This window comes from Astatotilapia calliptera, chromosome 13 (genome assembly GCF_900246225.1).
Source record: "Astatotilapia calliptera chromosome 13, fAstCal1.2, whole genome shotgun sequence".
Lineage (NCBI taxonomy): Eukaryota > Metazoa > Chordata > Actinopteri > Cichliformes > Cichlidae > Astatotilapia > Astatotilapia calliptera.
This window is the reverse complement of record NC_039314.1, coordinates 12793389-12818442: the sequence shown is the minus strand read 5'-3', so window position 1 is coordinate 12818442 and position 25054 is coordinate 12793389. Positions and strand designations below refer to the sequence as shown.

Sequence of the window (25054 nt, the reverse complement as noted above, 5' to 3'; positions counted from 1 at the left end):
ATTTCACATTCATCTCTTTTTGTTGTAATCTGGCCTCTGTCAGACAATATACTTTTGTATATTCAAAGGAGCTTGCAAAGAAAAGCGTCAGTTCTGAACTGAAGAAGCTTCTCGGATGAGAAGTGAAAAGTCCAGACGCCTTTCATTGCAAGCTCCTTTGACTACGATGACCTGGATGACTGAGAACCTTCACAGACATACTTTTTTATATGTGTAACAGATGATGTCTGCTTCACCCATCAGCCCTCCAACCATCCACTTCAACTCCACACGCACACACACCCACAAAACTGACTTCTCCTTATAAGATAATCTTTATTAGTCCCATTTGTGGGAAATTTGCATGCATGGGAAACACAGAAACATGCCAAGGAAAATCCACAGAGGATCACACACGATGAAAGACTATAAGGGACTTTAAGGGTTCAAGAAACTGATGAGTGATGGGAGAGAGGAGGGGGAGGACTACAGGTGAGCACATTTAACAACAGACGATAAGAAGAAACACCAACACAGGAAAGGAAACAAACCTTTCAAAAGCCAGACATGAATACTAACACTTATCAAGGAATCGGAGAGGGGCCAAGGCATAAATATGGAAATGAGACAGAGGGTTGCACAGTGAAATACTAGGAAACAAACACTTATACAAATTACAATAGACACAAGCTAAAACAAAAGATAATGTAAAACCTATTTAATTCAGTTCTATTGATTTTGGTACTTTATATTCTAAGGTAAATGCCTTGCAATCATACAACAATCAGAAGCAAACACTTGGGCCATCCTCAGCTACCAGTTGGGTGTGAAGCTCTAAAACAATAAAAGTAAGAAAAATACTGAAAGAAAGCTCCCACTCAGGACAGTTTCTTTTGTGTGTCTGACTGTGAAGCAGTAATTTTAGTAACAGTAATGCGATTACTGAATTTTTTGAAAAGTAATGCTTTCTAAAACCGTGTTACGGACAAAGTAGTATTATTACAGTGAAACTGTAAAGATTTGTGGGTGACAACCGGATCAACTCAACTGAGTTGTGAGAAATGTGAGGAAAAAGAGAGAGTTTATTTTAAAAGAAAGTCAAAAGCAAAATGAAACAGTTGTGGCTATTTTTCTCCCGTGTGTGTGCTGCTCCTGTTGTGAACATTGTTACCACTGCCCAGCAGGCAGATTGCTGTCTGCAAGCTATTTGTGGCTATTATGTGTCTATAAAAGGAAATCTGCAGGGTGATACACACACCAACAGTAATACACTTTGAACTTCATGAGAGGAGCTGAAAAGTGGGCATCCTGCTTTCCATATCTACTTTGATTTCCATGTGAAGTCATTTATTAAGTCTGGACTCAAGAGAAACTTCTGGATGGGGAGACATTTGAGACCGAAATGGACAGTTTAAATCTGAGTACGGGAGAGGTAAGATGGTTTGGAAATATATATACTTTTTTCTCTTGAAGACATTTAAACTTCTTCTTGGGTAATTGCTATAAAGCTGAAGTGATGCGACTGACCCGCCTTTGCCTTCTTTTGACTTTTGTACTTCCAGTGGAGCTAGTTTAAAATGACGTTTTTAGAAGAATATTTCCCTCAAGGCTATTTTCCTGCTAGAAAAAGGAAACCAGGAATTTAATTTGAATGCATTAACACTATTCTGTCTAAACAACACTCTCTCTGTGCTCTCTACCAGCCATCACCACCCTCCAGGCTTACACACATAAACACTTAGACGCAGTTTATTTTCAGTGGTCCGGTGACTAACGGTTGCCACATTTTCACTCAGAGTAATTTCTCAGTGATTTAATGCTAACTTTTACTACAACAGAACTATAACTTACAAGAATAGAACTTATAGTAATGCTAATATATAGCTGGAACTTTATATATGACTTTTATTAGCTACAGTATCACTAAACTTTCATTTTTCTCTACATGCCTTTTTATCCATGTACATGTTGCCCTAAAATTTTCAGGCGTTAACTGAAAATTATTGCTGTTGTTATTGTATGAGATATGTAATGATAATATTTGTTTATAATCTTGAGCAACAGCCTAGTGAGCTCTGAAGCAGCTGGCTGTGAGCTATATTTGCACAGACTACGCTGGAGGGGTTGTGTGTTTGCTGTAATTAAACTCTTTGCTTAGTGGCACACCCAACTCCTTATGCATGTGCTGTGGCGCAGCATGTACTGCTTTGATATGGATTTTAGCATCTGTGGAACACAGCAGTCTGGGCTTTACAGCTGTAATTATGGAAATTAACTGAGCACTGTGAATAACAAGGACTGATAACAATATGTGAGAAGTTAACTCTAAATTTTTAGATATTAAAGAAAAAAATGCAAAAAGTGCACAATATTGAGGATATTAAAACTGTGATAATGTTGAAGAAGCATAACATCCTTGGCATTCATTCATAATGCTGAGATTGCTCAAAACAGAGTTTTCATTTTGCAGGAGGTCACTTTATGGGAGTCCCTGAAGGCTCCCACACAGGGTGGTCTCCTTCAGGAGATGATTTAATGCAGCTTTTATAAGGTCTTTGGGACGGGTTTGACAGACCACAAGACATAACTGAGTGATGGCACTCGCACACAGTGAGGACACACGCAGCACACTAAGCCAGTGGTGGCTGGAAATGTGATCCATGAGGACATCATGACCTCAGCAACACTCAAACATTCACGAGGGCTTCGCCAGGCAAGTAGGAAATGCCTGTTTTAACCTTTCACCATGTAAACTTACTCTGCTATGACTACAGAGGACTCACAAACAAGGGGGTTTCATAATAACACAAGTACATAAACAAGTTAATGTGATGACTCAGGATTATTTTAGCCTGAGAATTTATCCAGGTTGTTTATAAAAAGCTGATTAGTGGCACGTTGGATATAACTGAACCTCCTCACGGCCACAGAAGTCTAAGATGTCACAAAACTCAAAACAAAATTATTGTTGTTGTTTTAATGGTAAATTGCACTTAAAATTGGACTAGGTACTGACAGTGTTAAACTTAACCTTAATATTGTTTCTGGTAAATATGAAAAAAAAATCATCAAATGCCACTATTGATAACTATTTTTACACACACACACACACACACGCAAATTGAGAACCTTGTTTTATTGCAGTTTAAATAAATATTTCCCTCTCTCTGCTCTTACTGCATACAATTCATCATTTGCTAGTTCCACAGCTTCTGTATTCACTAAACATGCAGCCTAAATATGATCAGAAGCATTTTCTCCAAGACACCCCCCCAAATAAAATGTTATTTATTCAGTTTCCTTATTAATTATTTATGCATAACACCCACCAAAACAGAGGGCATCGCACCAGGAAGTGTTGTTCCAGCAAAATTATACTACTATATATGCATATATAATTTTTACCTAATATATAGTGCTGATAAATGGTCAAAGAGTTTTTAAAATTTTAACAACAGCTTATCAAGCTTAAACGTGCTGCTGTTGTTCAGCTGCTGGTTTTCTCTTTCTGGTGCGAAGTGGGCAATAAACAAACAAGAGAGACGGACTCACGACAGAAAAGCCGATCAGCTGATCATTAATCAGTTTCGTGATTGAAGTAGCAGCAGGAGAGGGAGGGAGAGAGAAGAGGCACTCGCACCATATATGGTTCGATCCCAGGCTGCCTCCTGGTTGCATGCCAAATATCCTTGGGCAAGATACTAACCCCATGTTTGCCTACTGGTGGTGGTCAGAGGGCCCGGTGGCGCCTGTGTCCGGCAGCCTCGCCTCTGTCAGTGCGCCCCAGGGCAGCTGTGGCTACAATGTAGCTTGCCATCACCAGTGTGTGAATGTGTGTGTGGATGGGTGAATGACTGAATGTAGTGTAAAGCGCTTTGGGGTCCTATGGACTAGAAAAGCGCTATACAAATGCAGGCCATTTACCATTTACCATGGTTGTTAAGCTTAACGCTGGAATGCTTTACAAACATTCAGAGATGAACTTACACACCTTGCAAGTTTTGTGAGGTACTTTTTTGATATTTAATGGTTCGGATTACATTTTTTATTTCTTTCTGATATCCGATCCAGTAATTTAGGTCAGTATTGAACCGATACCGATACGTAATATCGGATCAGTCCATCCCTAGTATACATCATATGTTTCTAATGGACTCTAGTTGGTTCGTGTAAACTGGGAGTCTTCCTCACACACTAAGGTCAACTATTCTGTGCTGGGACCAGTTCTGTTTACATTATGCATGCTTATGTTAGGTAGTATTATTAAAAGAATAGCATACATTTTCATTGCTATGTAGATGATAGATAATACCCAGATTTATGTATAAAGACAGCTGACATACACCAGTTATTTAAACTGCAGGACTGTCTTAAAGACATGAAGGCCTCTCATTTCCTGCTTTTATAATTCAGCCCTAATTTTTTTTTAGAAACATAGTGTCTAACCTAATACTCCATTAACACTGTGAGGAATCTTCGAGTCACTTCTGACCAGGATATGTCATTCAATGTGCATATTTACTACAAATACGAAGAACTGCTTTCTTACTGTGCAATATCTCTAAAATTAGAAACATCCTGTCTCAAAGTGATGCTGAAAAACTAGTACTACTACTATTACTAGATACTGGTTACTATTACTTATAGGCTGGACTACTCTCATTCCTTATTTTCAGGTTGTCTTAGTTGATCCAGAATATGGTGAGAGAACTGACAGGGACTAGATTGACAAAGCATATATATCCCGTACTGTCTTCTCTTCATTGGATCCCTTTTAAATTCAGAATAGAATTTGAAATCCTCCTTCTCATATATAAAGTCTTGTATAATCAGGACGTTGTCTTAAAGACCTCATAGTACCATATCACCTAATTGAGTGCTTTGCTCTCAAACTGGTGGTTAACTTGTGGTTCATACGGTAGAATAAAATAGAATGAGAGGCAGCGCCTTCAACTTTCAGGACCATCTTCAGTGTAACCAGCTCCCAATATGGATTTGCACATCCTCCTCTAAGATCAGGCTTAAAAATTTCCTTTTTTTAAATAAAACTTGATAAAGTGCTGGATCAGGTAACCCTGAACCACTTAGTTATGCTGCAACAGGCCTAAAGTGCTGGAGGCTTCCTATGACACACTAAACACTTCTCCTTCACCCACCTCTTTTCACACTCCACAGTATTTGTTTATACAGCACTTTGCATGTAATCATTAGTTATTATTAACCTCCTCCACAGGGTCAAAGTCTAATAAGATATTTTTGAAGAAAGAAAGAAAAAACCTGTAGCTGAAGTCTTTATTTCCTGTAAGGAATTCAAACATCACACCTACTTACATTCCACTGTTTGCAATACACATCTACGTGACATACAATATAAATGAAATGATATCCTGAATAAGGGAATGCAGTTTTACATTTAACATGAATAAGAAATCTTGTTTTGTAACTATCTGAGTAAATATTCTATCCAAGCTCCTTTATAAAGTAGTTTGGCTCATTCTCCGAACACTGAAGAGCAAAGGTTTTGTGATCCATTTTTAGCACTGCCTCAAATATCTGCTACAATAACCTCCACTGATTAGGCAAGACGCTTCAGCGGCCTCGCTCTTCAGCTTGCTGTTTGCAGCTGACCCCACCACACTGAGCAGAGAAGCGCGATTACTGAGCAGCAGAAACACTTTTGATGACTGTGTATGAGCTTTGATTGCTGCAGACAAAAACACTTTCACAAACACAGAATAAGAAACGCCATTAAACTCTCATTCTGGAGGGAACTGGAAGTTAGCACTTCCTCATATATATGCACAACACTTAGAGTGCCTCAACACACCAGGGTAATGTGTAGAATGACTTTGTGCAGTTTGATCTCAGCTTTGTAAGTGGAAATAAACATCCTTTTCTGCCAAATTTGAATTTGTACACCTCTCAACTGCACGAGTGGCCTCAGTGAGAGTCAGCTGATTATCACTGCTAGCTAATGTGATACGTACTGAGCTGTAGAGGCTCCAGAATAGTTGAGTCTTTGATGTAAAGACAAGCAGCACAGCACAGCATTGCAAGACAATCATCTACACCTCAAAATCTTTTTAAATGACAAATTAACAGAGACAAAACAAAAGTATTTTAATAATGGGCTTCTCTGGCTTTTTTTAAACATATTTTGGTAGTGCCATGTTAATCATTTTGCCTCTCTATATCATTTATGCTAAGCTTAGCACAAGAGTGATATGTCATTTAACTCTTGACAGAAAAGTCTATTTACTCTCGTATCTCTTTACAAAGCAGTAAAAATGAACGTTGGACAGCTCCACAGCTTTATTACTGTTTTAATATCCTGCTAAACTTTAAGCTTAACCTTCAAAAGAAGTGTCTGTGTCCTCCAGCGTGGATTCCAGGAGGACTTTTGCAGAATCTGTGACATTTCCATGACCAGCTGGTCCACCAAAGAACTTGCACTTAACAGCATTTCTAGCTGATACACTGTGGTATTTGTTTTGATGATAATCCCGTTTAGTGCATTCCCCTTCAGTGTTTTTCTCTCTGATGACACTGACATTTTGACAAGCACCTTCTTGTTTCTTGTTGTTGTCATGGCTCTGTTGTTGTTCAAGTTTTAGTTCTCTTGATAGATGCAGCTGCTGTTGTGAAATGGTAAATATCATCAGGATAACAGTGATGAGCTGATCACTTATATAGCAGGAACAATAAAAACAATGCCACTTGATTCTGTTTGGCTTCTTTCTTTCTTTCTTAGTTTTGCATTCATTTCTTTTTTCTATTATCTCCGTATCTCATCAGAGCTGTGGTGAGTGAACACAGAGCCAGACCTTATGAGTTACTAAATTATTTAACCGGCTTCTTTCGATGTAGTTTCTTTAAAAAAAATACATAAAATATGAGTGAAACAGCCCAGTGCGCGCATGTCAGTGTGGCCAATTGAATTTTAAGGCTTATTACCATTCTAACTACAGAGTTATATAAAGACTTATCTAGACTGTAAAAAGAAGCAAAGAAAAAAACCTTTAAAAGAATAAATACAATCGTAAAAGGTAACATTTTTAATCTATTATATTTGGTGAAATTCAACGTGTGGTTAAAATATGGAGAAAAAAACAGCATCTCTGAAATATTAAAACAGGAAATTCATTCATTTTAAAATGGTACATCTTATTGAATATTTTCAGTGTAGATGTCATGAAGAGGGAAATTAGTAACAGCGACCAACATTTCTTTCTGCTGTAGAGTCCATGAGGGTTTTACTAGTTTTTGAAGATCTACAGCTCTTGGCACTTTTCAGACTTTTCAGACTGCTTTGTTGTTACACAGACACACAGAAGCACTGATTAGTATTTAGGCAATTTCCTTCCAGGCAGTCAATCTGAGGTTCTTGCCTCAGAATAGTAATTATGTCCAACCCACAGAATGTTCTGGACATTGACAAAATGCCCAGATTATCAGTCTGCCTCTGGTCCCTGAAGTTTTCCTGAGCTTTTTCTTAGTGGTCCATTAGTATCACTCCCTGCAAAGCTGTGATTACATCTGTCACATGCATTTCAAAAGACCCGCTGTGCAGCGCTAAACCCATGAATATTCTCACCCAAAATATGGAAATAAAAGCCGGCCCTGTGACGAAAACTCCTGCAGTGGAAACGCTACAGTTTTACTCTCAGTTGTGTTTGTTTAACACAAAGGAGGATCTTTTGCTTATTTGATGCTGATGAGAACAGGAGCTGATTTAATTGCAATCATCACTCCTTGTTGAGGGTATGTGTGTCAGGCCACTGAGCTGTAGAGTGCTTAATTGCCTCATCTGTGTGAAAGTGTGATGCTGGATAATTAGTGGTCGGGCATAGTTACACAACCCTGTGATCAGAAAGAGATCAGAAATGGGAGCGACTCAACGTTTCGTAGGGCGCTCGGCATCTTTCCTTAAACTTGTTTTTGCTTTCTAGCTTTTAATTGAGAATAAGCCTCTTTATGCTTGACTCAGCATGCTCTCCCATACTATATGAATGATTTGCTCCCCTCCTCTCTGTTCTACAGGTTTCCGTAGGAGTGCCGTCAAAGCTTTCTACTTTCACGTTTGTGCCAGCAGTGCAGAAATTGCCAATTAAAAACATTTTTACTGAGAAGGGGAGATCTGGAGCTCTGACAGAAAAACCAGATAAGGTACAGCAGCACCACTTGTCCACAAGATGGCAAAGCAATACTTATATAACTAATAACTAATATTCATCTTTGAAACAATTTGATTGTAAAACATTGATCAAATTTTATGCCTGATTTGTATTGGTTGTGGCGCTGCTGCAGAGCAACGCTTTCATGCTTCATGCTTTGAGTGGTGAGTCACTAGCACTGAATATGAGCCCACTCATCTGACTTGTTATATAAAAACTTCCTCCAGCTTATGTCAAAAGTTGAAGTAATCATGTTTTTGAAATTGCAGACTCGGTGTTAAAACGAGAAGTTTACATTTCTGTCCTTACTTAAATCGGATGACAGCATAAAAAAGTCCTTTAAAAAAGTTTTCATAGAGCTCTATGCAGCTCTGTGAAATACTAATCACACCTTATGGTTTAGTAGCATGTAGAAGCATATTTAGCACTGCTAACTTGAAGTAATCTTTTTCTGTATAACTCTCTCTCGCATCACTGTGGAAGAATTTTGGCCCACTCTTCTTTAATGTTACCTCATTTTATTGTGGGTTGTGGACATTTGTTTACATCCCAACACGGCATTTCAATCAGGTTGAGGTCTGGACTTTGACTGGGCAACATTTTGAATGTTTGCTTTATTTGCAGCTTGCTGCAGTGCTTGGAATCATTGTGCTGTTACACGAACCCGTTTGCGCCAAGCTTTAACTATCAGACAGATGGCTTCACACCTGATTCTAGAATATTTTGGTATACAGAAGCATTCACGGTTGACTTGCAAAGCAACCTCACTTCATCTCCCCTCCACCACTGCTCCCGATTGTTGGGGTGAGGTGTTTGTGCTGACATGTTTGGTTTTCACAAAATGTGAATATGTGTGGACTGCAATAATGTCCAGTTCAGTCTGTTCTGTCCAAAGGACATTTTTCCAGAAATCTTGTGGTTGTTCAGCTGCAGCTTGGCAAAGCTAAATCTTGCAGCCAGGTTCTTTTCAGAAAGCAGAAGCTTTCTTTTGGTAAACAGTATGGTCATTAACTTGAACAGGGAGCTGAGAGTCTGAGATGCCTGCTCTTATTTACTTTTTATTATTGTGCAACTCATCTGACCTTGCGATGAATTTGCTGGGAAGTTTATATCATTGTGTTAACACACACCTGACTGCTCCACACCAGCAAACTGCCAAATATTCTGCTTTCATAGAGGGAGTCACACCTGCTGATAATCAAGATTAATCAAGTGCATTTAGTTAATCTTACTTAACCTTTTTAATTCCTATGAAAACAGTAAGGGCATACTTCGTTTTTCACATGACTACAAATATATATTTTGTCAATGAATTACTCAACTAAATTTGCATGTGACTGTATATGTCATTGGAGACAAACCACACAAACCCTATTTTTTATTAAAGGAAATTGGAATGAATATGTCCCTTTTTTCCATTAAACTCTTCCTGCATGGGGGACACCCCAAGTCAGTTTCGCCTTAGGTTAAGCTAGGGTTAGGTTTATCACCTATGATGGCTTAGACTTCAGACAGAATATTAAATTCTTTTCAGTGGAAAATGAAACGTAAACTTTCCAAATGACTCTAATTGTAAACGACTAATAATGCCAGTCACCCGAGGATCAAAAGACACACCTTAGTTTCTGAGACTCTTGGTACTTCCTTCTCAGACATTGCAACAGATATCCGCATGAATCACCTTCCCAGAGGAAAAGGCTATAATTAGTTCTCAGGTTCACAATGAAAATATTTTACCCAGGTAGAAATTTCCTGTTACATTTCTACATCTTTAAACAAATTGATGGAGTCAAATTATTCTAAGTATTCCAGCAGCCAGACTCACACAGCCTATATCATGTTTGAAGATTCATATATCCACATCAAACATATGTCAGAGTGACCTCGGGCATTAAATTAGATGTTCTCTGACTGTAAAGGGCAGAAGAAATGGTTCTGCTGCTAATGACGCTCCTCGGCTCATTGCGTGAAAGTTACATTTTGTATAAAATAAGGAGCAAAAATGAATCAAATGTAAATAATCTCACACCATATACGTAACATTTTTTCTGCTGGAAACTACTTTAGTGCACACACACACACACACACACACACACACACACACACACACACACACACACACACACACACACACACACACACACACACAGACATTAGAAACACCAGCTGATCTCGGGGAGGGGATTGATGCTGACCATCAGTTGTCACGATTGCTGAAGGGGTTAACGTGCTGTTGGATGTTGATGCAGCATCTAAATCACAGCAGCATCACAGCTCTGCGTGCCTGGAGTCAGCTTGCTGTCTGCCTCTATATAGACTTCAAAGTTCTTCTCACTAGGGGGGTGACACCATTAGTTTCTCATCTTCCTCCACAGCTATTACCTACAGGAGTGACAGCCCTTCATGTTATTAACTGACAACATATAGGCGTAGCTACGCTGCTGCAGTGCAGAGAAGTGCAGAGAAGCCTGTGTTCAGTCTTTTTGTAAATGAACAACATAGAACTCTGTGTGTGTGTGAGTGTTTGCATGCATCCAAATTTCCCTGCTATGAATCCAGCTGATCTTCTGAGTTTTCTTCTCTATTCAGTTGGACCTCTACAGTGATCCATATCTTCCTCTCATATGGTTGCATTTTTTTTCTGTTATTCAATTAGAAAATGATTAAACACCTGTGGAAGTTAGCTACAGAGGTTCTTCTCATATAGATTTAAATGATCAGGTTTTATCATCTATATTAAGAAGTAATTAAGTATTACTGCAATCAAGCCTGATAGCTTTTTATATAATGATAAAAAACTATAAATGAGAAATGGAGTGGTATATAACTCCGTTGTACTCGGTTAAACACTCAAAGTGCTTTCTTAATACCTTTACACACCAGAAAAATAAAAATCGTCAAATGTTTTATTTAAAAGGTTTTTCGGACTCACCTGTTCTTTAATGAAGTTGCTCATACATGTAATTTCACTGGACAAATTTGCAGCGTTTAGCTCACATTCTTCTTTTTTTCTCTTTTGAATTTTTCTCTTGCAAATAAACAGATCTGACCAATCAGACCAAAGGATTTGGCTGCAACTGAGCTAGAGGCTCAGGCGTGCACCAGTATTGAATATACAAGTAGTAAAATAATATTATTTTACCTCAGACACACAGCTAGACGCTGCTCCGGGTCGATCGGCTTTCTGAAATTATTTCTCTTGCTCCTTGGATGTGGCCCCAAATCTGCCAGCAAGAGCTCAAACTGTCCCACTGACATCCTGAAATATATAAGAAAGTGGCCGTGATACGCTTCAACTCCTGGATCGAGCCATGAAATTGTCAGTGCTCCTGCCTTGTACTGAAAATTGGATGATGGACCCAGAATCCTCTCAGTAAGGCCCTTTACTACCAGTCTCATTCACACACGCACACACACACACACACACACACACACACACGCACGCACGCACGCACGCACGCGCACGCACGCACACACACACACACACACAAGCACTTTTATGTACACTTAATGCATGTATGCCCAAGCCTACTCTCGTGTGCAGACTGGAGGAGCTGAGGGCTCAATCCTCAGACGTTCCAGTTGGCAGACGACAGATGTTGGTGTTATTACTCAAGAAACAAATCATGTATTACATGATACTAATGACTTTTCCTAAAAGCAATGCAGTATGTTAATTAATTGCTTTCCGCAGAAAGTAACTCACCTTAATGCTGCAAGCTTGGCTGCTCATCACTGCCTTTGTTACCTGAAGTTCAGGGTCAGGCTGCCGGGTCAGCAAACACTCAGCCTTAACATCATTCTCAGTTCTTGGCTAGCTTTGTGTTGGCATGCTGTCTAGTTGATGTTGTGTCGGGAGTATACTGGATTTGTTTCTGTCCTGGACACAGTTTTCATTTCACCATTGCACTAATGTCCTTATCTCCACTGCTGAAAAGCTGTCGATCACTCCACCATTGCCCTCCTCCTGCACAGGAACCAAAATCAGCTGACCGTAAAAGGAGGCAAAAGGTTGTTTGATATATTTTCTTTTCTTTCTATTCTTAATGTGCAGACAACTGAAGAACCTTTGTAATGCAAGTAATGACATAATTGTGCTGTCACGTAATAACTGACTTTAGTGTAATAAGTTTCATTACTGTGTGACTGATTACAGTAACACCTTACACCCAACATTAAAGGGTACGTGTGAGTCACAGCCACCTCAAAAAGGAAAGAAATTTATAAATAAATGTAAAATTATAAATAATGAAAAATAATGCATAGAATTTTGTTACATGGTGGTACGCTGGTGCCTCACTGAGTGACATGCTTTTAAATCTTCAACACACACAAGTCGCCCCTGAAATAAAGCTCTCTTTGTTTCCTCCTTTAATTTTTCTCTCCCCTATTTGTTCAAGTCCTTGTCATCCTGGATAAAAGAAAGGCATTCGATAACAGTGAAAAAGGCTGCTTTCTGCTCTCAAATTATCCACTTTGTGAAGCCGAGTTATGAACTCATTTTCACACCACTTTCCATTAAGCGCAGAAAAAAAGCCTCTTTGGTTCCACTATTGCAATCTTCCCTGCTCAGCCGCTGATATTTTACACTCAGGTTAACAGGGTGCCCATCAGTTTCACGCAGCGATCCGAGACCAGACTGAATGAGCCAGTCACATCTTTATTAATCTTCTATTCATTTGGGTTTTTGTTAAAACTGAAATCTAACACGAACAGTTGATCCCACCATTTGAAGTGCAAGAAAACAACTCCATAACACTCTTTCAAATCATTTCATTTTAATTATTTCTACGGGACTGATCCAATTCTGGGCTCCTTGTGGCCATTAATTGAGGGCTGGCAGCCCAAACACACAGACATTTGACTGGTATTATCTGCCTTCTGATCTAGTTCTTTGCTGGGGAGCAAAAAATTTCCCACAAATCTGGACAGATATCTTTGACTTGCTTCCATCCTTTGGCACAGCCTTTCCACACAATCCCCCAAATCCTTTTTTCTCTCCCTTTAATGAATTCAGTGTCACAGGATCTAAAGGTCCATCTGCGAGAGAGGCAGACTAACAAACGACTGTGCTCAGTTATCGCCATCCTTGATATGTCTTTCTTAATGAGATGTTATATGGTTATTAGAAGTGAAGCTGTAGTCGCTGACAGGCCAGAGTGCAGATCGGACTCTGTTTGGTCCATCACTCAACTATGGGGGGAGATTAATTAATGAGCAGACTTTTTCCTTTTTCCTCTGTCTGTGAAGACACCGGTTTATTAGAGTGGGTGCCTTGTTTCTGCTCAGTTGTAGCCTCAAGTTGCACACAGCTATCTGGGATAACTATGCCTTTCATAATATGCATAAAAATAACAGGCTGGCAGTGCAGTGCAAATATTTCATTGGTGTGGCTTCATCGCTTCATCACAGCTAAGTGCTCATCCTGATATTGTGCTTTCATGTCAGCTGTATATAAACACGACTCCAGCATCTACCTCCACCTGCTGTCTATAGCTCATGCTAAAACCCACATCCAGCCACACGTTGCTCACTTTGGCTCATCGAACGATTCCACTGTCTACACTTATTGCCTGAATTGAGCTGACTCCTATATTGACATCCCAATATACAGAATGTAAAGAATTCCTAGTGAGACATTCAAGAGCTCATTCATCCTTCAGTGTGATTTAGCACAGTCAGATTTAGAGGGAAGACACATGTCTTTGCGATCGATGGTGATAAGTTCTCATTGAAAGCTTGCCTTCTGATTGGCCAACATTAATTAGAAATGAGGCTGTACAACACAATACTCAGATTCTTCCCATAATTACTAACTCATTTTGACTTTTTTCTTCATTTTTATTCCCACTTAATCTGTGGTGCATCACAGATTTTCTTCAACTCTACAATGAATGCACCAATGCTGAGCAATGAGCACATCTCTTTCTGAAATACTCTTCAGTTTCTTGCTAAAAGATGGGGAAGCTTAACTAAGCCACCATAATAAATAAATGTTGTTATATTAGTTAAGAACTAGGCAGACCAGAGTAAGACATGTGAAGTTAAGATACTATATTTGTATCATTGTCACGGTGCGGCATGGCACACCGTGGAAGGAGTGGGGAAGGAGGACCCAGGCGCGGTGCTCTACGTATAGACAGTGTTTATTTACAGAGGGTGATATCAAACAACAATAAATCCCCGTGTTTTTCCCCAGACTCCCGTGTCGTGTCCTCCAAGTGCTCTCTGCTCCCGTGTCTGCACTCCCGGTGCTCGCTGCTCCTTAAGCCTTCCACGCTCCTCCTGCGGGAAACAATAGCGGCAGTAGTCAGGACACTGAACAATGGCAGGCATACACTACACGACCAAAACCTAAACTGGGTAACTAACGTGGAGTCCCAAGCAAATGATCCCGCGTCGGTGGGAGCTCCAACTCTCTCCTAAGTAGCTCCCCCGACGAGGCCTGATCAGAAGCAGGTGTGTGACTTCGGGTGTGGCCAGTCCTTCCGCAGGGCCACACCCCTCAGGCCTGCAGGTGGCTGAGCTCCATCCTCCAAGCATACCCGCAGACACACACACACACACACACACACTCACATCTACAAGCATGGAGAAGAGCAGCAGCAACACCAAAATACATATAATAATAATAATATAATTCATAACTGCTCAGGGATCCTGGGTTGCTCAGACCCAGGACCCTGACAATCATAGAGGCAATAATTTATCTTATCACTTACATTAACATTACTTTTTTTTAAATGGCACTTAGTTTAGATAAGAAAAATCCCTTTCATATAGGTTCTAAATATAATGACATTTGACACAAGGTGTTTGATAAGCTTACTGACATTAGATGACATTTATGCTGCACACACTTCCAGAAATGAATGTCCTTCTGGCAGCTTTTCATTGCTTTGATTACTGCTCCTCTGCATTACAGGCAAAAGAAAAATACAGAGAATTTTTTAATTGGTTCAGAAATCTGAAGGTTGTCATTATAAGATAATGTTGTATGTATATTTAGCACCCTAATTGCCATGCCAGGGAGAGTGTGCTCATATCTATAATGATTCATATAATGAGCAGTTACACGTTTTAGCTCAACATGTATTTTCACAGATAATCCTGTTTTAAACTGGATTCCTGAAATGCATTTATAGTTCACTCACTAATATTAATTATATGGAAAACAATGAAAAGGCCTCATTTTTGGTTATCTGTGGCACTAGGTTTAAACAGTGTTGGCCTCTGCAACACAAAGTGAAATGAATGTTCTAAATAATGTGGACTTAACTTAATAGAGTTCATTTGAAGTTCTTCAGTGTCTAAAATGTATGCCACAAGGCTGCAGGAATATGTGCACTGCCGGTGTCGTGACTCAGGAAACTTAGCTTTACAACTTACCAGTTTGCCTGGAAATATGTGACTAACACTGTGAAACGGTGCATTTTAAACCAAATTCTATTTCTTTTCTTTTTTTTTGCTAAGTCTAACCACACAGCTTTGTTGCCCAACTTTAACCAAACACCAGAAAGGAAAAGTCAGAAATGAAAGTAAAACAAACAGGTTCAGTGCTGACTATATCAAAAAGATTAGCTGTCGCCTCACACCAAAAAGCTTCTTGGTTCAAACATGCTGGTCAGCATAGAGCTCTTCCTGCACCTTCGTGGGTCTTCTGGGTGCTCACGTTTCCTCTAACAGACATTTACTCAACATAATTAAATACCATAGAAGATTTTACGCTTCTAATATGGAATATATTTCTGAAATTGTAGCTATATAGTCAGAGATGTTTCTTATATAAAACTTCTATGTGCTTTATACAGCAGGCCCCATTCACACAAGCACTTTTTCCTACATGTGAGTGCTTTCTATGTACCATTTACACAGATTCACACTCTGGTGAATACATCAGAGACTTGGGGTTTAGTATCTTCCCCAAACATAATTAAGCATGCAGACTGGAGACTAGGGCAGCCAGAGACTGAACCACCAACCTTCCAATTAGTACATGACCTGCGATACTTCCTGGAAGTCAGCCTTCCCAATGTTTTCACAGGTTATTATTTGGATATTCAGTCCTGAATATAAACCTTAAGGATGCTCTGTTATCCTGATTGTTGCAAGCGCTTAATTTTTTGTTTGACTTCATTCTGTCTAAAATACACATAGCTATATATTTTGATTGGGTTGGGATCTGGAGAAATGGGTTCAGAAGGTGCAAATCCTCAGGTGAGAAGGATCCTGCCAGAGCCTTAAAAGGTTAAACCTTTAAACCTTTTAAAGGTTTCTTTTGCTACTACCTCGTCTTTCTAATTATCCCCCGGTAAGAGGATTAAGGTCAAAAGGACACCACAAGCGCAAAATTTAAATTCCGTCTAGTGGCAAGCACGCCGTGTTACTGTAATACACAAAAACAACAAGGCTTTAATGTTTCACACTCTCTGCTGTCACTTTACATTTTATTAATACTTTGGCATGTACACAGACCCTGCGTCAGAAGCTCACATGACGCGTGTACTACGCCGGTGTCTGCAGGACATGTGCGTGCCCATGTGAGTTATATGTGTGGGGGGATGTGGCGTGTAGAAACCAAACACACCCCGAGCTCAGAAAGGGTCACTGATGATCACCTCGGGTTTCACTCGCTAAGTTTCTGTTTAACATTTGCTTCATTTTCCCCTGTCAGAACGGAGCCGTGTCCCACGAGAAGACGAGCAGGAAAAGTGTATCAGACGGGGAGATTATCAGAGCAGAGTGGGTCTTAATTAACGACTCTGTGGAGGGAGGAGCAGGAAATGTAACCCTACCGCAAGTAAGTACAACTCTCAATGTCACGAGCAATGTAGAACTAAAAGGATTTGACTTAATGTGATGTAGATATGTGTTTGTGTGTGTACATGTATACACACAGTGTGTATCTTTGAAGGGTCTTAATTAACAATGTAAAGTTGAATTTGGTAAGCTGACATTCACTAAAAAGGCACTGTCAGGAAATTAATTTAAAAATGAAACGACTGTCCAAGGTGTGCGTGTGCTGCTTTTCAAATGTGACATTTTAATTGGACTCTAAAAATACAAGAGTTCTAGTGTCTATAATGAGTACATTTCAGTCGTGCTTTTGCAGGGGGTCAGATGGTGTTTTTATCAAAGTAATTTCATAAACCAGCCACAAGCTTGTTACAAACGCTATTTTGCAGGGGTAGCATTTTTGGTATATCTGGGCTTTTAAGAAAGTGGAGGAAAAGTCCATTTTCAGTAATTGCTTCCTGAGGTGTGAATTTTCACATAAGACGCAGGAAAGAAAACGAAAATAAAACCAAACCCCAAACTATCTTTTTTCTTTCTTTTTGTTTTTCAGTTGAAGACTTCTCCAGCTCGTGCCAGCCTCTCTCAAACCAAATCCTCTCTTTCAATCAGTGCCCAGTCTCAAAATACACCCAACCACGCAGCCGCAGAGACGGCCTCCATGGAAACAGGCGCTGATAAACACAGGGACATTTCCCAGCAGCAGTGTCACCACACCTCCAGACATGTTGAGGTTAGCTTGGGTTGCTGTGCAAATAGAACGCCAGGGTCAGAGGACATATTAAGCCCCGCAGACTCTGGAGACCTGCTTCCCACACTGGCTTCTTCCAGGGAGTCCATCCTCTCAGATGCCTCGGACAGAGAGAAGAGCTGGTCCGCCGTGCAGCTTTCCTCGGTCACTTCTCCTGCCTCGTTAAGCCGTACCATTTCTCCCTGCTCATCCGTCCCCTCTGGTGTCTTCACCCCTTCTGTGATCCAGGTCAAGAGGCACTTTCTTGCTCCAGGCTCTAGTCTGATCCACATCCCTCAGACCTGCTTCTCATCCTGTGAGAGCCTCTCCTCCTCTGTCTTCTCCCAGAACCCTCCTCCCCGGCATCGGCCTCCTCTCACTCGACTCTCTCTCCTCACTGCCATCCTGAGAAAAGGTCGTCTTCCTGTTCTGTCCTCAGCGCTGCAAAGACCTTACACCCCCTGCTGGCCTGTTAACCCCGTAACACTGTCCTTCTGTAACGCGTGCTCAGCAGCCTCCAGCGTGGCCTCCATTCCCCTCGAGTTTTCGTCTCGGTTCTCCTCACTGGCATCTATAGACGTTCAGAACCACCATTGCAGGGAACCAACATGTCAGTCAAATGAGCTCAACAGAACGTGCACGCCATCTCAAGTGCAAAGACGCTCAGAGCCAGTGAATTTCACGCTACCCCGAGCTCCTGTATTTTGCTCAAACTTCCTCTCTGCTTCTCCACCAAAGCATGAAGAAACAGTCTGTACAACTTCCAAAACCTTGCCCCTCACACACATCTCCATATCCAAACTCCCTGAGCTGAAGCCCGGCAGTAATCACACGTTCCTCAAGGGCAGTGCGGATAATAACCTTAAAAAACTCATCTCCCCGTCCCCCAAACTCATTAACGAGCCACAGACTTCCACGCCCCAGAAATGGAGTCGCAAGCCAAATTCATCTCTCTCAAAGCTTCGTTGGCTTTCTCAGCAACTGAGATCTTCGCCTGTCTTCCCCCCTCATCCTGAGCCTTCTCACTCATGTGCAACGATTTTCCCCGCTCGTGCTGACACAGCATCACCTCTCCCTCCTCCACGAAATCCCACAGGAAGGTACGAATTAGAGAGGAGCCACTTCGACCCCACAGGTGCCACACATTCGCAGGGCATTCGCAAAGCTCCCTGTCTGTCGCCTTCCTGCTACACGCCCATTGTTTTTTCTGGATGGCCTTCACCCACCAGCTCTCCCACGCCAACGCCCTCTCCTGCTCCACCAATCAGAGATCTCACCCCTTCCCCTTTCTCCCTGCGCTCCACACCCTCACCAAGGCTGGGGAGTGGAATATCAGACTACAGTGACAGGGAGGGTAAAAAAAGAAAGGTAGCCTCTATCTGTGCCGTGTGCATGACTCGTTTAAAGTGAGGATATTTTTTACTGTGTTCCCTCTGACATACTGTTCTCACATGCTGCGTGGCTAAAAACAGACTTCTCGCACTTGACATGTGGATATCAAGCGGCATCGTCTATGTGGAGCTGATTTTAGATGTGTCTTTTATCCATTTGTCTTTGTCAGTGCTCATTTGTTCCTTTGCAACAGTTTCAAGTGCACTTTTCCAATGTCTAAAAAGGTTTTTTTTAAAGCCGACATTAACCGAATGGGTGCAAAATTCAGAGTATTAACCACCAGGAATTCAATTTATTTCGAGCCAGCAGGGGCAAAAGAAGTTGATAACACACTCATCCAGTTTTCTTGCCCGTCGGTGAAGGAAAACTAAGTTTGTTCATAATGTAATCCATCAAACAGGCCTCCTCTGCAGCAAAGTGATGTAGTTTCCACAGGCTAACACACTTCGGCTCACACTGCTGGACAACTCTGAGTTTGACTGTTTTGCATGATAAGCAGCCAGCACTAACAGGAGACAGAGCATGCCTATAAAACAATTTCCACCAGACTGTCTACAAAGTTTATCTTCAATAAAATTTAAATTGTAATTACATTTATATTCATATTGTTTGCTCTTCTGTCTCCAGACACACAAAATTACGCTAAGCTACAAATCCCTCGCCGCTATTCCCACAAACACCCTGCTACTGGATCAGCAAGTGAGTTCATTTCTGGCTCTAATCCCATTAATTTGCCTTGTTAAATGGCAAGCCATACAGTACGAAGCGCTAATGATGCAGCCAGTGTTGCTATGGTGAGCATGATGTGAGTAATTTAAGATAAATCTTGAGATGCACTAATCAGATTTTGAAACTGCAAAAAAAAGACATTTTGTTCCTTCATTTCAGAAGGACTTAACAGCAGCTGCAAGGACAGTACTTCTTAAAGCTTTATTAAAAGTCATATCAAGCTCAGGGAGACATGAAAACACATTCACACCTCTGTATGATACATGTAGACGAAGGAGTTATGCCTGTGAAGAATATAGAGTGGATCAACAGGAATTGTCTGGAGGAGATGTAATGAATTGCGTGCTATTGCTCCAGTGAAACCATTAGTGGTGGAGGGGAGCTCAATTTCTTCTCTCTCTTTGCATTCACAGGCCATAGATGAGCAGGTCGAGAGAGAAATGAGTTCCTGTGACACGCTGAACACAGGCATCGCATCAGACACCCACACTGAGGTACCACAGCACACATCGCCGCCGTTATTTACCGCACACGTTGCGAAACGGCATCAATAAGTCTGTGCTCTCCACAGATGTGCTCGCCTGCTCAGCTCCGGCAGCAGTCTGAGGAACTTTATGCCGTCATTGATGAGATATTGGCAAATTCCATTGCTGCAGTGAGTTTGGTGTTTTATTTCACTATTAATATGAAATTAAACAAGTATAAATGTGGTGCTGAAAGTCACTTAACAGGTTTCTTTTTTTTAATCCTTTAACTCCAACACAACCCTGCCACTGTAGTCCACCAGGTCATCAACAACCAACAATGGTCTGCAGGTAAAAGATCTCTTTAACAGCATGTGAGCTATTTTCCTTTGAAATTTTTACACCAAGATATTATCACTTTAAAACTAAGAAGTTGGAGGATTAAACACGTTACTTAGCTAACAAGTATTTTAATTTGCAAATAATGTGAAACAGGGAGGAAACGTGGGATCTGAGCCCACAGTGAAGTACGCACCTGTATATGATCATAACCTGTCTTATTTTCTGATTTCTTATCAAAATGATTAAAACTGTATTTTTCTGAGATTAGCATCGTGCTGTATCAAAGACATAAAAAGCTTAACCTGGCAGTAAATCCAAAAGTATGGTCATTTTTCCACAAACTTCTATTAAATTGAACTTGAGTTTGTTGCCACATGAGTCACTCCCGGATCCTATTATACAGAATGCAGCTTTAATTCAAATGTTTCACTCTCAGAGGCCGTGTCATTTTTTTTTCCATACACACTTTATGCTTAGATGGAGCATGTCTTTATACTAACCTAAGGTGACTGGCTGCTGACTCCAGCTTCATATTCAACTGGGACACATCTGAGAATGGTGTCAGATCAATCTTTGGCCCAATCCCAGGTGAAATCAGTCACAAAGAAGTTTATTTATCTCCAAGGACACTGCTGCTCGCAGTCGTCATTCACAGGCTCAGAATCGCTTAGTTTTTCCTCGTACACAACTAAAGAGCTTTCAGTCACTACAACTGCACTAAATCGACTCTGTGGAATCTTTTAAAAGAAGCAGTTAAAAACATTTTAGACTAAACACGCCTTCTGTTGGGAATTCTATTGATTGCATTTTATGTCTTTATATTGGCTGCTAAAATGTTCTTATTTATTTGACTCTTTTCCTGTTGCTCACTGCTTTGTGACTGTCTGTCTATGGAAAGTCTTAGCTTACCCTGCACTGGCTGATCTGATTGTTTTCTTCACTGGAAGATTGCAGCAATCAGTTTATATGGAAGATGTCAACTTGTCTGCAAATACTCACCAACCTGCTCACTGAGCAAATTGGAAACAGAACCCATTTGCAATCATCACAAAAGCTGCCCCTTTTGAAACACGTGGGTTACAGCTTTTACTTTGAAGGTGAACATCCTCCGTCTGTAGTTTCACATTCTTTTGCTTGGTGGTTAGTTAGCGAGTGTTTACAGACAAATGGCATCTTGAATACAAACTACAGATGACTGTCTGCTGGTGACCAAATCAATCATGAGCAGATTCTTGGTTTGCCCCCCCCCCTGCTCTGCGAATGAGTTCCCCACTCAACAGCCAGATAGACAGTTTCCCCTAGCGACTGGTAGTTTCCATGAAGGTCACTGGCTGTTCTCTAGGTCTCTGGGACTAGTGGTAGCTGACTGTGTCTTTGTCAGCTACCACTCTGAAACGACATCATCTTGTCCAGTTTGTGATGATTAACAAAACTTAATTTTTTCCTCTTTTTATCTTTTTTTTGTCTTTCTTTTTGTCTTTTTGTAAAAACTGTTAAAAGTTCACACTGCAAATTTTGCACACACAGTGATGCAAAGCTGACTAAAGCGTTGTCATCTCAGTTCTTTAGTGCAGAATTTGTTTAGGTCAATAAAAAGCAAACGAGTAAACACATGCTCTTTGCACCCAGAATAACAATGCGAATCAGTGTCATCATTTTGCATCCTAATTGCAGTTTCATCATTTTTAAAAGGAGCAGGCAAGCAGCTTTCACACAAAAACACACCCAAAAACAAATAAAAGAGAGAAAGAAAATGTATATGTGTGTCTATATATAACTAAAAGTGTGAACCATTGAAGTAAAAACGAAATAGAAAAGATAAATAAAGAACTGTAGTAGCTTTGGAACTGAAGAAATGAGTCCTCTGTATACTGTTTTACTGAAGCACAAGCAGGAAGTTGGATAAAAGTGAATTTTAACTATATGAGCACAAGAAATGAAAGGACATCTGTCCATTATTTATCAAAGGAGAATGCTTCCTATAGTTTGCAGAGAAAACAAGTGTGTGAGAGAGAGAAAATGTCATCCATGGGATGTGTGCTCTTAAGCTAGATGCTTGTGTAAACTCAGCAGGGGGGAAAGTATTCATGAAAACATCAATTTTTCAATCGCTAACAAGAGAAACTGTGTTGTGTAACAAGAAAACATGTTAAATTCAAGTCTGAGAAAATAAAGAGACGCGTTCTGGAGAGACCATGATTCATGTTCTCCAAGGACTTCTTTAGATCATTTTTTCATTAATTTCTTTTCTAAAAAATGACCATCACAGTTACAAATGAATGAGTCGTTTGATGATTCTTTCTTTTTCCCTGACATCCAGCTTGTGTCATTCAGTTTCTGTTATTCTTCTTCATTTCCAGCCAAAAAACTCATCATTTTCAAAATCGTTGGGACGTGAAACCAAATATGTGAGTAGAGGTCAGGTAGTTTTGCACGTTGAATTAAAGGCAAATGCTTTCTGTTTTTCTCAGCTTTTACCCCACAGGATAAACAACCTGCTGCTGACGGTGCTTATTCTCAGTGTTGTTCAGATGCTTTTATTCCAAAATTCACAGGACATGGCGAGCAAATCATTTTTTCACTGTGAGGTGTTAGGTGAGATATTTTTCATCAGGAACTTGAAGGTGGCTCGAAGATTTTCCAAAACATTTGCTCTTTGAATATTATAAAATAGAACTTGCCAAATTTCAACCAGCTTCAAAAAACTTGGTGGCACAGTGGTGCAGTGATTAATGTCGCCTCACAGCACAGAATTTGAATCTGAGATTACATGTTTTCCCTGTGCCTACAGTGCGTGGGTTCCCTCTGCTTCCTCCTACAGTCCACAGACATGCATGTTGGGCTCACTATTGATTCTAAATGGGCTGTAAGGTGTGCTCTTGCACTAGGACAGCAGGGATAGACTCCATCCTCTCGGTCTGTGTTTGTACTGAGCTTCTGACAGATTTCACAGTTCACCAGGAACACGGGTCATTTATAAAGTAGCTTACTGCATAAGTATGCACGTATAAGAGGTTCAAAACAGCGTGCTATCATGTGTTGAAGCTACTTCAGCTCATAGCAACAGTTTATTAGCAAGCTCACAAATAAAACCTTATTCCTGGGTTCATTAAACTCCAATTTAAAACTTAATTTTCCTCTAAATTGTATATCTTCTTGCATGAACAGAATAATTTTCCGTTATTTTGAGTAAGAATAATTAATCTGATTTGCAACCAGATGTTTATGTATTTATGCTATCATAAAAACTCAAAAATAAATTACTTCTCCCAGTTGTGTATGTTTTCTCTCTGATGGCAAATATCATAATTAATTGAAAGAGAAGAAGGCGGGAGTGCTTTCGGTTATCAGTGTTTAACTTTTGTGAGAGGCATTAGTAATTGTGTTAATATTTCTTTTTTTCCTCTAACTTATTTATTCAGGCATCTTTATGCAGCTTGCACCCATCCGCTGACGTGGAGAGAAAGCTGCTGGGTCGCAAACAGGTACACATTCTTTATTTGATCACGCTCCTTCATCTGCTGAATTAGGAGAATTTATGAGCTGCTTATCAGAATTAATTCCTTTGTGCTGTCAAATGTCTGAATTGTACTATCCAGACAAAACCGGTCATTCGCCCGATGACGGCCATTCCAAGACTGACAATAGAGGATAAAGATGAATTTCATCCAAAGCCCTTCAGGCAGTTTGCCAGCAAGCAGACCTCAACTGACAAGAAAAGGGTAAGTTTGTGGCATTCAATCAGTTTTTAATTTAAGTGATAACAAGACTTCGCAGTCTGCACAATCCTCCACATTGACTTGAAATGTGTCTCGTTGGTGCCAGTTGCACTGAACTGCAACTGTCAGACTCACAGTAAAAATAAGCTTCCAGAAACTACTCAGACTATATTCCAATCTCCATGTCATGGATAGCATGGATACTTTTTTTTTGTACATTTACAGTACAGAATATACATCCATCAGGCATAACATTATAGCCACTGACAGGTGATTATTTCTTTATCGTGGGAAGTGGTTGGGATATATTAGGGAGCGTGGAGTGAACATTTTGTTCTTAAAGCAGGAAAAATGAGCAAGCATAAGGATTGAGCGAGTTTGAAAAGGGTCAAACTGTGATGCTAGATGACTGGGTCAGAGTTTTCCCAGTCTGCAGTGGTTAGTACTGTATCTGTTGAAGGTGGTCTAAGGAGGGAACAGTGGTGAACCAGCAACAAGGTCATGGGTGGCCAAGGCTCAGTGATGCACGCGGGGAGTAAATATGGAACAGAAGAGCTACTGTAACTCAAACTGTCAAAAAATGTAATGCTGATTCTAAAAGAAAGGTGTCGGGACAAACAGTGCATCGCAGTTTATTGCGTATGGGGCTGCATAGCTGCAAACATCATGCGGATGGCCCAGTGGGTTTGGCACCACAATGAAATCTGGGTAAAAAAGCAAACCAGTGGAGGC

The 25054-nt window shown here is 40.4% G+C and overlaps 1 protein-coding gene across 4 annotated transcripts in view; it reads left to right on the top strand.

Annotated features, from left to right (window-relative positions):
• Positions 1-1223: 1223 nt before the first annotated feature.
• The window catches only part of mlip (muscular LMNA-interacting protein), a 39766-nt gene continuing 15935 nt past the window's right edge, over positions 1224-25054 (top strand). Inside the window, exons 1-12 of one of the 4 annotated variants that reach the window (XM_026189129.1) lie at positions 1224-1411; positions 2450-2692; positions 8020-8145; positions 16828-16953; positions 17500-19044; positions 19696-19767; positions 20211-20291; positions 20369-20452; positions 20577-20612; positions 22964-23011; positions 24026-24088; positions 24203-24325. In XM_026189129.1, the coding sequence (XP_026044914.1) occupies positions 2651-2692; positions 8020-8145; positions 16828-16953; positions 17500-19044; positions 19696-19767; positions 20211-20291; positions 20369-20452; positions 20577-20612; positions 22964-23011; positions 24026-24088; positions 24203-24325 (2346 nt within the window). In that variant the 5' untranslated portion in view covers positions 1224-1411; positions 2450-2650. The remainder of the gene's footprint in view (positions 1412-2449; positions 2693-8019; positions 8146-16827; positions 16954-17499; positions 19045-19695; positions 19768-20210; positions 20292-20368; positions 20453-20576; positions 20613-22963; positions 23012-24025; positions 24089-24202; positions 24326-25054) is intronic. The other 3 variants (XM_026189130.1, XM_026189132.1, XM_026189133.1) reach the window with 3 other exon arrangements.